Here is a 13,647-nt window from a genome sequence, read left to right on the forward strand (position 1 = left end):
ATTTATTAAATGATATTGAGAATGTGTGGTGATTGATGGTTATATTGCAAGTGTGGTGTTGGTAGTGATGATGAATTTAATTGAGTTTGATGGAGATTGTCTTAGCATATTTGATATTAATTAGCAAATTCTTGATGTAAGAGTTGAGCCATTCATGAGAGTGGTGTGAAGCACTTATTGTGGGTAATTATTGGATAAAAGGGTTAAATGTACATGTTGATATGTGTGACAAGGGAGCTATATGTAAACATGAGTATAGTTGTTATTGTGTTGAATTTGGAATTGTGAATATGTAAGGAGTTATTGAATGATTGAGAAGGTTAGGTGTGGTGTGTTGTAAAATGTATGGAAGGTGTAGGGTTGAGTATTGGTATGCCTTGGTTGTGAAATGTTTGGTTGAAAATGAGATTTTGGTAAAAATGGAGGTTTGGCATATTTTGGTAAGAATTGATTTTTGATGAACTTTGGTAGTCCATAACTTGCTCCTCAAATTTTGGATGAAAATGAGATTTATTTCAAATTAAAGAAGGTTTTATAAGATTGAGAATGATATAAGGTTTGCGGAAAACCGAATTCTGTAGAGAAAGTTATGGACGCCGGAAATCTAGTGCTAAAAACTGAAATTTTTAAAGATGCAGTAGAATCAGGATTTCTGGTGTGTGCCCACGCATACTGCTATGCGCACTCACCCAGCAGTAGCAGAAACTCGTACGCACGCCTTTATGCGCACGCACACCTGATGTTTTTCAGAAAGTGTGCGTACGCACGCCCTTGTGCGCACGCACGCACCAGGATATGCTTTCTGCTGGTGGCGCTCGCATAGGTGAGGCGCATGCACACCAAGTAATTCCTGGTTGGTTTGCGCACGCACGCACTCGCACTACAAGAAAAAAGGTCTATTGGCATACTTATTTCTTGCCACACTTTTTAAGCGTGCCCAAAAGTGGTCTATGGCCACACTTTTGCGAGGGTGGCCACTGATTTGTGATTTAGCCACGCTTTTTTTTGCCACGCTTAAGAAAATCGGCACGCTTTTACGAGGGTGGCCACTGATTAAAAGTTTGGCCACCCTTTTTTTGTCACGCTTAACAAGCGTGGCCATAGAGGAAAACCGGCACACTTAAAAAGCGTGGCTAATTTGTGTTTCAATGGTCACTTTTTTAAAGCGTGCCCATATTCTGTTTATTTTGGCACCCTACAAAAAAACGTACCGATAGAATTTTTTCCCCCAAAATTTAGTTTTCCACCGAATTTTTTTCCACACTTAGCTTTTTTTTCGTTAGTTTACCCTCAAACAACATCACATTAGTTTACCCTCAAACAACATCACATTAGTTTACCCTCAATCAAAAGTGACCCAGTCACAAAAAAAAAAACCTAAAAGCTAAGTTACCCGCGCCGTCATCATCCTCAAACAACATCTCCATGACCGTTCATCGTTCATCGCCTTCATCTTCATCGCACCCATGACTGTTCATCACCTTCATCCTCATCTGTCTAAGCCAATGACTGTCGCACCCATGCCATTCGTCTAACCCTCGCACCTGACCGTCGAACCCTATTGCTGTTTCTCAACCCTCGCCCATCAACGCAACCCTTGTTGACCTTCTGTCTGTCGCACCATCAACGCAACCCTCGTTGGCCCTCTTACTCCCTCAGTGCAGCGGTCTATCTCTCTCGCAAACCCTCATAAACACTGGTAAGTCTTTCTTCCCTCTGATTCTCTGTTTCTCTGTTCCTCTATTTTGGACCGCTGAGAATTTCAGGTTTATTACCTTCTTCACCATCAAAACTGTAGTAGCTGAATTTGATAATCTTTATATGTGACATCTTTCTTCATCAGATAGATCTTGTTAGCCTCTTTTAAATGCCTATTAAGAATAGGTTTAGTAGCGGAAAAACGAAGTGGCAAGGGATGGGACAGGCAACTCGGATGTAAAAGATCTTCATTTTGTTTGTCTCAGAAATAGTGTTCCGAATATGACTTATGCATAACATTGATAATGTCCCAAATTCTTGATTTTTATTATATGGGTCTTTACTTTGTAAATGCTATCCAAATTCTTGATTTTCATTATTTAAGCATGTCCACGCAATATCTTTTCTGCTGAAAGTATATTACCAGAATATCATATGATATAATCTACTCTCATTTCTCATTTTGGTAAAGCTGATTATTCTGTTATGTTTTACTGTAGGAATGGGGTGACCCTAGGAAGGAAGAATTTTACTTCTACATGAAGTCATATTCCCCCGTTGATGATGTAAGAATCTTATGACTGTGTTAGACTCAGATGGACAGTAGCCTTCATTAGCTATCAATATTTTATTTTTGTATCCTACATGAAGAGACTTCTAGAAATTATTTATAATTCTTTGCTCATGATTTTCATCCTACCCATTTTACGCAGGTGAAGGCACAGAATTATCCACATATTCTTGTCACTGCTGGATTAAATGGTAAGCATATCCAATTCTTGAACGGGATCTGTTCATGTTCTTATAAGTAAAGCTAAATAATTCTTGTGAGTTTGCTATTGCTTATGATTTGGCTGGAAAACTATACTCTGTTGTTCCATATGACTTTATTTTGTGCTTGTACATGTTGTAGACCCATGGGTTATGTATTCTGAACCTTCGAAGTTCGTGGCAAAGATGAGGGATATGAAGACTGATGATAACATATTGCTTTTTAAATGCGAACTTGGTGTTGGCCATTTTTCAAAGTCGGGGAGGTAAGCTCTAACCTTACTGCTATTTCTTAGTTTTTTTATTTATTTGTTCCACTTATTTTGTTTTACATTTATTTATTCTTTATGGTTTGGGATTTTATTTGATTTAGCTTCAATGCCCGCATTGTTCTGGTTGTAGTTTCGGAAGCTGGGATTTATTCCCCTCACCAAATTCTTGTCTAGGAGTGTAAATATATAAAGATTCTATTTTGATTTATGCTTTTCATGTGTGTGTGATGTAGATTTGAGAAGCTCCAAGAAGATACCTTCACTTATATCTTCATCCTAAAGGCTCTAAATATGACGAACGAGCTCAAGTTTTGAATTCCATGAGGCATGGATGCGGTTAAAGAGAAGGAGCAAAATACTTCCTTCCTAGGCTTCATAAATAACATGTCAGACATTTGGGTCGCGTTAGGCATTTGCATTGCCCACAACTATTGGATTTTCATTGATAAATGATAAAATCCCAAATAATATTATTTTTCTAGGGTTCAAAACCCTATTATATCTGGTTAGTGGTTACTGCGTTGTTGTCATGCATGGTTCCGATCCAGAGAAAAGAGAAAAAATTTTTATTATCCCCGATCCACGTATATAAAGTTTTTGTTATTTTTGGAAATTTTAATTAACTGATTTGATTTGATTTTCTGCTGTTATGTGAAATATTGTTGTAGTTTATGAAATGTATACATTTGACTGAGGTGTATCATTTCCATGATATGATTGACATGTTTGTTGGGTGTGGCTACAAGAAAGGAACCACATTGCTTGGTTATGGTTATGACTTCAAGCAAAGCAATAGGTAAATTGCTCGGCCCCTTCAGCATAATATCAAGTTTAATCAGTGATTTATTTATTTGTTTAGTGGTTTCCTAAGGGTATTCCACCTTTCAACTATCAAGGAAGGAAACTAATCCCCTTCAACATAACTATGTGCCTTATTTTGTTGTTGGCAGAATTGACAAGCTGATGGATGGCCTTAAAGTTAAGTTGAAAACTGCTTACAAAGCCTCTGGTGGAAGGAAAGTTAACTTGATTTCCCATTCTATGGGAGGAATCATGATCCTGTGTTTCTTGTCTCTTCACCGCGATATGCGCTTACAAAACTCATGCTATTTCTATGATATATTGCATAGAGTTAGAGAAGAAAGTTATCCCATGTAGTTTGAAAATACTTACCAGTGAGTTTGGACATTGTTTTGGCAAGATTTTGTCAAATATGTGAATAAGTGGATTTGCTTGGCGTGTCCTTTTCAACGTAATTCCTATGGCTTTTTTTATGCTCTTCTTATCCTGCAAGTAGGTCGTACTTTTTACTTAATACTACACAAGTAGGTGTGTGTTTAGATTACAGTTGACAAACGCGAGTTTGCATAAAATTGATTTTGCAAACTTGATTTTGATGAAAAATAAGTTTGTGTTAAAGTGATTTATGTTTGGCAATCTTTATATCAAAATGAATTATAGTAAAATAAATGTTGTTTGGATTACACTACTCAAAATTACTTTTAGATAAAAAATTACTAAAATAGACATCAACTTAAATAATTTTTATATATTATCTTATCATTTTAATTTAAATATTTAAATAGATCTTATTAATTAATTTTATAATAAAATTAATATTTATATACTAAAATAAAAATAACATATAAAAATTGGTAAAATATATTTTTAATTAAAACTAACAAAATATAAATTTTAGAGAGCACTAAGAATAATAAAAAAATAAATATTTACTTTGGTAGTGATTGAAATAAATCAAAAAATTTTTGATGATATATTTTTATATAGTATATTTTTAGTACTCTTAGTACTCTTTTTTAGTATGTTATAATTTTTTTTATTATTATTATTTACGATTATTTTTTTTGTTTAATTTACTTTACCTAATAGGATCAATAAATTATATTATAAAAAGATAATAAAAAAATAATACAAAAAAATCACAATTATAAAAATATATAATGTCAAACAAATAATTAACAGAAAATAAAAATAATAAATAATAGAAAAAGAGAGTTCATATAAACAGAAATAATAAGAATTTCATAAATAATACAATAACATGCATCAAGGATAAAGTTGGTAAAATGTAAATAAAGATTGAATGTTGATAGCTAAAAGTCCATTGGTGAAACGCAGAAGCTCAAAATTGTTGCTTCTTGTAAACGTGATTTTGAATGCAAAATCACTTCTGCGTTTATCAATAAAAAATTTGTCAAACAAAAAATTGAAGCTTTTAAGAAATCTAAACTTCTTCTCTTCCAATGTGTTCTCCAAACACACCATAGGTCGTACTAAACTATTCCTGGTTTTACCATTCTTGTGACTGTTGCTCTAGAATATTACATTACAATTTGCAATTCAGTGTAGTACCACTAACGTTTAGCTCAAGGAATTGTCTTTTGTAGGTAAAAAAGTTCACAAATGTTCCAGAAACAATTATGTATGATCTAAGGGAAAGAAGTTTAAAAGGGCTAGAGGAAGGAGGAACAGCAACGGAAATAGAATTTAAGTTGTATTGTTTCTGTTTTTTTTTTTAGTTTTTAGTTTTGGAATTAGAACTCGAGATTTATTTTGTATTTAAGTATTTGTTTTTTAATGTATAAAACAATTATTGCAAAAATTATGTCACTAATTATTGTTTGATTTATCTTGTACTAAAAATTGCATACTATATTTGTAGGTTTGGTAATAAAAAAGGATTGAAAATTTATATTTTGCAGCGGTGAAGGTAAAAATAAGAAAAAGATTTTTTTTTAATTTTATAAGGCTATTGCCATGCTTTTAAAGCGTGGCCGTATCATTGGCTATCGCCACACTTTAAAAAGTGTAGCCATATCTTCTCCTATTGGCACGCTTTTAAAGAGTACCCAAAGCATACGTTCTGGGACGTTTTAAAAGCGTGGCGATATGTGCACTTTTCGCTACGCTTAAAAAGCGTACCTATAGGTTAAGACCTATGGCCACGCTTTTAAGCGTGGCAAGAAATGAAAGCGTGCCAACAAAAAAAGCGTGCCGATAGATCCACAAAAGCGTGGCGATAGAGCAACCGGCACTAGGGATGGCAAAATTCCCCGAGACGCGGGGATCCCTGCGGGGACTGCCCCAAATGGGGATCCGATTGTGGGGAATTTTCTCCGCGGGGATGGGGATGGGGGACAAAATTCCCCCGAAGCTGGCGCGGGGACCCGAGCGGGGATCCCCGCCCCGTCCCCACTATTCCCCGAAATTTATGAATTCCTTAAATTATCCTTAATAGTTTATTTCTCATATATGTTTTTTAGTCATTTCTCACACACACATATATAGAAACCCAAAACTCCTAATTTTTATTTGCATAACCCTTCTTCAATTCAAAGATTCCTAAGGCTGTCCATACTCCATCTAACCTCTCTGCAGCCACCCCCTCGTCACCCTTCTCACTGAATCGTCACACCTCACCGTGCCATCACCCTTACCGCGTCGTAATTTCTATTTGCGGCGTTCTTTTTCATAACTCTGCCATCGTGTCCATTCTCATCTCTGTTGCCACGTCTCTTACCTCGTCCACTGCTTTTTCCTTTGACTCGTCGTTGCGTCCCCCTATTACGTTATTTCGAGAGAAGTCACCATCGTATCATTTAGATTTTTTGTATAAAATCTTACCGTTTTTGTATAAGATAGATACTTGCAGCTCTATTCATATGGAAATTAATAATTAGTTAGAACTATTATGTAGATGGAGAATGAGGTCCCTGTGGGGAATGGGGCCCCGTGGGGAATGGGGATGGGGAGCAATATTCCCCCACGGCGGGGAATGGGGCGGGGATGGGGAGCAAATCCAAGGGCGGGGATGGGGAGCAGGGAGGCATCCCCCGCCCCCGCCCTGCCCCATTGACATCCCTAACCGGCACGCTGGCGGATGTGACCCTTTCAAAAGCGTGCCGATAGCTCAAAAAGCGTGGTAAAAAGCTATCAGCACGCTTTTTTGCACTTTTCGGTACGCTTTTAAAGCGTGACAGAAAGCTTATTTTCTTGTAGTGTCGTGCGCACGCACACGTTCTATTTTTCACAAGTTGTGCGCACGCACACACTCTGTTTTTCAGCACCTGTGTTTTTATGATCCAAACATGGTTTCGAACCTCTAAACCTCTGTTTTTGCCCTGTTAACCCTAGATCTTATTAGTAAGCTTAGTAATTAGTTGAAGCTAGGAAAAGGGTGATAACTTGAGAGTGAAGTAATAATCTTAAATGAAGAATTAGGTACAAATTATAGTGATATGAGATATATGTATGAGATCAGGCTAAGCTATGACTATAAAGAATGAATGTAAGGAAATGATATTGATAAATGATGAGATTTGGGATGACTGTATGTGGCCAGAATGGTCGAGATGTGTATGTGGCCGAAATGGTCAAGATGGCAAGGTCTGGGTGTGATCCCGCTTGCGTATTAATTTGAAAATGTGTTCGGATGGCAAGTTGAGGACGGAAGTTCCCTCTCTTGTTGTGATGTGGATGTGGGAAAGGTGGAAAGGCACTCTCCTGCGTATTGTTTCCCCCACATTCTTCTCTGGTTGCAAGGTGGAAAGGCACTCTCCTTCGTGAAACCTTCAGGGGAAGGTGGAAAGGCACTCTCCTTCGTTTATCATCCTCCAGGAGATGCGCAACCTAGAGACAATGTCTGGGTTAGCTATCAGATGTGTCGGGTTCTGGCAAAGTAACCGACACATGAGCTCACGGCCAGTAGGATAGACATTCATCATATGCATTTTGTTTGTTTGTTTGCTATGCTTAATTGGAAATGCCCAATTGATTATATTCTGCTAATTGTTGTAATTGTTACTTGAACTACTTGTTTTCTACCTGTTCTTGCCTTGTCTGTTTGTTTTGTCTATGCGAATCATCGGAGATGGAGGTACGGAGGAAAGGTGGACAGGTTTAGAGTTAAGGTTGAAGTTTAAGCTAGGTTTAGAATTCCCTAGAAGACCACCCTTTTTATGATTTCTGTTTAGTAATTTAAGCTTTATAATTTAAGAGTCGGCGTTCTAGAATTGCCTCTGGCATTTCCAGGACCTTATAAATTATATGCGTGGCACCTTTACCATACTGAGAATCTCCGGTTCTCATCCCATACTGTATTGTTGTTTTCAGATGCAGGTCAAGAGGCTCCTCGCTAGGTGTCTGGATCTTCGTAGCGGAGTAGTCCCTGCGTTATTTTGGATTTTCTGTTTGTATATATAAATACCTATGAATTTAGCTTGCTCTCTAAGAAACTTGTTATTTTGTTCTTCATAGAGGTTGAGGGAGAGATAGAATCCTATTTTGTATTTTGTGTATTTGGGACACTTATATATATATATATATATATATATATATATATATATATAGCCTTGGCTTCGCGGGCTGAGTCAGGAGCTAGTTATGATGTATTCTTGGCTTTCTTTTACTCTGTTGCTTATTCTTATCCTTATCTTCTAGGTTTCTTAGCACGCAAGTAACCACGTTTTCTGAGGGTTGCGCTTTTTGAATTTTACGGTTTTGTTTTACCTATTTTTCAAGGCTCCTAGCATACTATCTATTTTCATTATTATTATATATATTTTACTTTTAGAGGTCGTAATACCTTGCCACCTTAGCTTTATGACTTAAGCATAAGACTCTATATGGTAGGGTGTTACACATCCTATACAAAAACAGCAAGATTTTATACAAAAAATTTAAACGACAAGATAGTGACTTCTTTCAAAATGACGCAGTGGGAGACACCACGGCGAGCCAGAGCACAAAGCAGTGGATGAGGTGGGAGACGCAGCGACAGAGAAGAGAATGAACACGACGACAGAGTTGTGGAAAGGAACGCCACGAATATAGAGAACGACGCGGTGAGGGTGATAGAACAGTGAGGGGTGACAATGCAGTGAGACACTCTCTCTCTCTCTCTCTCTCTCTCTCTCTCTCTCTCTCTCTCTCTCTCTCTCTCTCTCTCTCTCTCTCTCTGGCATGTTAAATGACTAAAAAATATATATGAGAAATAAATTATATAATTAAGTAAATTTATGAATTTTGGGGATTAGCAGAGACGGGGTGCGGATCGCCGCTCGGGTCTCCGCGCCTGTCTCAAGAAAATTTTGCCTCCCGTCTCCATCTCGCGGAAAAAATTCTCCACAGTTGGATCTCCATTCGGGACAATTTATACAAGGATTTTCGCGTCTCAAAAAGTTTTGTCATCCCTAGATATTGCAGTATGAGAAAAATGAGGTGGAGTTAGAGGAGATATAATGGGTAGGGTAGGATAGGATTTGGATCCATCCCTAATCTTATTCGCGAATTGAGTTTTTTATATAAAATCTTTCTTACTTTATCTACGGGTTGAGAATATCCCAACTCAAACTCTATCCGTTTTTAACCCGCAGATTACTAAAATGATGAAACATTATTATATAACTTGATGATAATTTAAAATAAAATTGACTTTTATATAAAAAATAATATATTAAATTATCAATTAATGATCTTTTTTTAGTAGCTAAAAGAATCTTTGACATCCTATTTGTATCCTACTCTATTGCTGGAGATCGAATTGGCAACCCTACCTAACTAGATTTAAGCCAAATCGGATACTCGCGAATAAATTACATGGGGGCACCTCTAAAGATTTTTTTTTTTTTTGGTGATACACCCCTAAAGATATTGTTGATATTTGAAAGCCAAAAATGTTGGCAGGTAGCAGCATCATGAGACCAATGTTTCACTAATTAACTATTGTTGTGACATTGTACAATTGATGAAGGTGGCTTGAGACAAGGTTTGGTATGATGCTTCAAAGTGGCAGGGTAAATAGGTTACAGGCATGACATGTATGACCCCGCACACCACTTGTCGCACCCTTCATGCTGCTATTACCTACTTGTCTCTATATTCCGCCACAAAATCTAAATCCAATGGCCAACCTCCTCCACATCTTCATTTCATTATTTTCTCAATCACCAATAATTTCCAGTTATATATATACTAAAATTAATTAATAATATAAAATATATATTAAAATATAAATTAAATAATATATATATATTTATATATATAAATATATAATGACTTATTTTAGTATATATATATCATTCAAAGGATGGTGGCATTATAATTATAATTAATTAGTTTCGTGTTAATTTTATGAAATAGATTAAAATTGACTTTGTGTATATGATTTTGAATTTTGTAGCAAGAGTAAAAAAATCAATTTTGATGAAGGAATAATTTAGATAAATAATTAAAAAACTTGATAATTATATTATTGATAAACTAAAAAGGGTTTTTTATTTTTAATATGGAGGAGAGGTTGGTGTCTTGCAGTTTTATGGAGAGTACAGAAGCTTTACCTGCATGTGGTGTTAGGGGAGTACAACTCGGACCGAGGGAGTTGAGTACAGGAACACGGAGGATCCGTTTTCTTTTATACCAACTCATGTGTTCGAAAAAATATTTTATATACTAATTCGGAGGGTCCGTTTTCTTTGTATTGAAAAACAAAAAACACTAATCGGACAGTCCGATTTGTTAATGATAAATTTTAAATTTTTTCTCTCTCACAACTCGGACCATCCGATTTGGTAATTTAATTTTTTTTAAACAGAATTCGGATGGTCCGATTTCTTCTATCCAACATTCATGTATAGCACCCCCATCCTCCATAGCAATGCATAACACACAGGCATGGCATATCTAAATTTTTTAGCCACTAAAAAGATAATACAAAAGCATTCGAATTTTGATGTGTTTTTTAGTATATTACAATAAATTCTATGATAATTTATTTATAGGTTTCTCAAGTTAATTCATTACAATTTTTTGATAATTTTATGTTTTGATCTAGATATTATTTTAGATATTTTTAAAGATATTTTTAGATATTATCCTAAATATTTCTAATACTTGAATTATTATTTTTTAGATTTTTTTTTTACTATAATATCTAGATATTTATTACAAAAATAAAATCATGAAAAATGTAGATTTTTCTATAAATATGTAATATGATTAATATTTCAATTATATCATTAGAAAAAAATTATAGTCTTAATATTATTACTACCGGCAGTTTATATAACTTTTGGTTTAATAATAACCGTTTAATTTAATAATTATATTATCCACATCCAAAATTATATACAATATATCTACTACACAGAGTTTAAGAATTCAAATTAAAGTAGTTGCTAGCTAGTGCTCCAAAGTGAAAAAGCAAATACATACATCAATAGAGCTGTTATCAAATTCAACATCACAGTCCCAAAGAAAATTGTTAATTTATCTTTTAGCACAGCACTATCCGTGGATTATAAGTACAACTGGATGAATTTTGCGCCTCAATTTTTAGAACAAAAGCTAGATTTCAGCTTATCAATGCAACTACGTACTGCTCATGAAATAGCTGATATAGTATAAAGAAAAATCATGGATTTTTCTACATGTTAGTTTTGTTTTAAAAGATACAAAATCTTATGTTTTTAACTTTTATATATATATATATATATATAGCAGTTTTCTGATTGGCATATAGAGCCGGGCAAAGTTAGACTAATATTTAAAGAGGGACAAAAATTAATTTTGTAATATAAAAGAGATTAAATTAAATATTTTAGGGAGGTTAAATTAAAATTTTGGGTAAACCACTAAAAATACATTCGAATAATTTTATCACAAAAATATACTTAAATTTTGTTATCGATAAAAATATCCTCAAATAGTTTAAAAATATAATAAAAATGCCCAACATTAAATATGTATTCTAAAAAAATATTTTAAAAATTGAATTTTGATACGATTTTTTATAAACAAGCATGATTAAAGAAATGAAATATTTTTATCGTTAAAATTTGGTGATCTTCTCACTAAGTATATATTTTGTGATTTTTTTGCTAATAACCAACAATACTTTTAAAAAATTACAAAAAATATATAATTAACTAAAAATCACTAAATTTTAAGAATAAAAATATTTTTTTTATTTTATTTGTAAAATATTACATCAAAATTTAATTTTTAATAAAATATTTTTTTAAAAAATATATATTTAATATTAGTATATTTTTATCATATTTTTAAATTATTTGAGAACATTTTTATTGATAAAAAAATTTAAATATATTTTTATCAGTAACAAAATTATTTAAATATAATTTTAGTAGTTTATCCTAAAATTTTTATATAATTTATAAAGAAAAACTAAGATTTTGAAGGGCTATTGCCCTCTTTTCTTTACATGAGGTTCTGACTTCTGACTTTATGTAGAGAGGTGGTTAATGATGATCAAGAATTGACCTGTGAATAAATTTATGACATGTGGCATAAATGTTTATCATTGAAAACCTATAATTTGAAAGGTTGAAGAAAATTATATAGAGTCAAGTGCGGTAACTTTTTAATTTTAACTGCATTGATAATTAGATAATTTTAATACCCAAAAATAATTGTTCATGTGTCCTGTAGACTATCGTGACTTTGGTAAACAGTTTAATTAATTTTTTAAAAAAAATAATTAAAATAATAAATTTTTATATTAAAAATAATTTATAAATAAGTTATTTTTTATTTGATTTTTTAATTTTAAAAATATTTATTTTAAAAAAATATGATAAAAAATTTTATTATGAAAAAATTTATTTTTTTAAATTTTTTTATAAATATTTAAATAATTTTTTAAAAAATTATAATTTAATTTTAAAAATTATACAAGATATTAATTATTATTACTTTTCATAATTCAAAATCTCAACAAATTAAAAGAAAAGAAAAAAAAGTTAACCAAAAAAAAAAACTATAATAAGTTTTTTTTTTTTCTTTTAAAAACAAGGGGCAGAAATTGTTGCGGTTCCCTCTCTTCTCCTAATGTGTGGCGTTTGAAATCCCAGAATATGTTGGTCTTTTTCTCTTATTAATAGCCAGCATTGAGCGTGGTCGCGGAAGATGAAGCCACCTCATGCGACGTCTCTCATGGCCTTGCCTCCCCTTTTCCGTCGTTGGTGTTCCTCGCTCATATTGGTCAAAGCCTTCTTCGCTCAAAGTCCAACCTATCACATGTCAAGTCTGCATTGGCTACATCACATTCGCCACCTTAGCCACATAAAAATTTGACCCACCATCAGTGAACCCACAAAATTTTTGCTGACAACAAAATATATCTAACATAATAATAATTTTTATAATAAAAATATTATGTATATATAAAAATTAATTATTAAATTATTTATTAATTATTATATATTTATATAAATATATATTATTTATTTTATTTTAAATATATATTTTATATTTTAATATATATTTTATATAGATAGTTATCTTTTATACACATATAATATAATTATTATTATAATTATATTTTATTATTGTAAAATATGATTAATTTTTAAAATATTTAATTTATAAATTAAAACACTAAAATAATATTTTAAATAATAATATAGAATTTAAAATTTTATTTTTTAGGTTTCATATTTTAAAAAAATTGAGTAATCTTTTTCATAAGAAATATTTCTCTTTTTATATCTTAATAAATAATTATTTAAAAATTCACTTATTGTCAACTCTTACTGATATTTATAGTTGAAAAAATTCTTTCAATTAATGCAGTTGTTACCAGAAAAACTAAAGTTAATTTTAAAAGAAGATATATAATATTCTTTTGAGTCGATTTCTAAAAAAGAATATCAATCTCATTTAAATTGAGACTTGATCATTCTATTAAATATCTAATATGACCTTAGATTCTTAAATTGATTATTAAGTACTAAAAGTTGAGTAAAAATTTATTATAAAATTAAATTCAATAATTTAATAGGGACAAATAAATATTATTATCATATACTACTCAAAAAATTTTAAATTGTAGTGAAAACGAGAGAGACAAATTTTTTAACACATGTGA

At 32.5% G+C, this 13,647-nt stretch overlaps 1 protein-coding gene across 2 annotated transcripts; it reads left to right on the forward strand.

Annotated features, from left to right (window-relative positions):
• Window positions 1–2,202: 2,202 nt before the first annotated feature.
• LOC107623915 (uncharacterized) lies at window positions 2,203–5,364 on the forward strand. 2 transcript variants are annotated; one of them, XM_088490328.1, is made up of 6 exons: window positions 2,203–2,264; window positions 2,412–2,460; window positions 2,612–2,735; window positions 2,975–3,537; window positions 3,692–4,070; window positions 5,030–5,364. In XM_088490328.1, exons 1-4 carry the CDS (start codon window positions 2,238–2,240, stop codon window positions 3,054–3,056), a joined length of 282 nt encoding a protein of 93 aa, XP_088346454.1. In that variant the 5' UTR covers window positions 2,203–2,237; the 3' UTR covers window positions 3,057–3,537; window positions 3,692–4,070; window positions 5,030–5,364. The 2 variants fall into 2 exon arrangements, with proteins under 2 accessions (XP_088346454.1, XP_088346428.1); XM_088490302.1 differs by having other exon boundaries at window positions 3,692–3,993; window positions 5,150–5,364.
• The last annotated feature ends 8,283 nt before the right edge of the window (window positions 5,365–13,647 follow it).

This window comes from Arachis ipaensis, chromosome B10 (genome assembly GCF_059453495.1).
Source record: "Arachis ipaensis isolate K30076 ecotype BB chromosome B10, ASM5945349v1, whole genome shotgun sequence".
NCBI classification, from domain to species: Eukaryota; Viridiplantae; Streptophyta; class Magnoliopsida; order Fabales; family Fabaceae; genus Arachis; species Arachis ipaensis.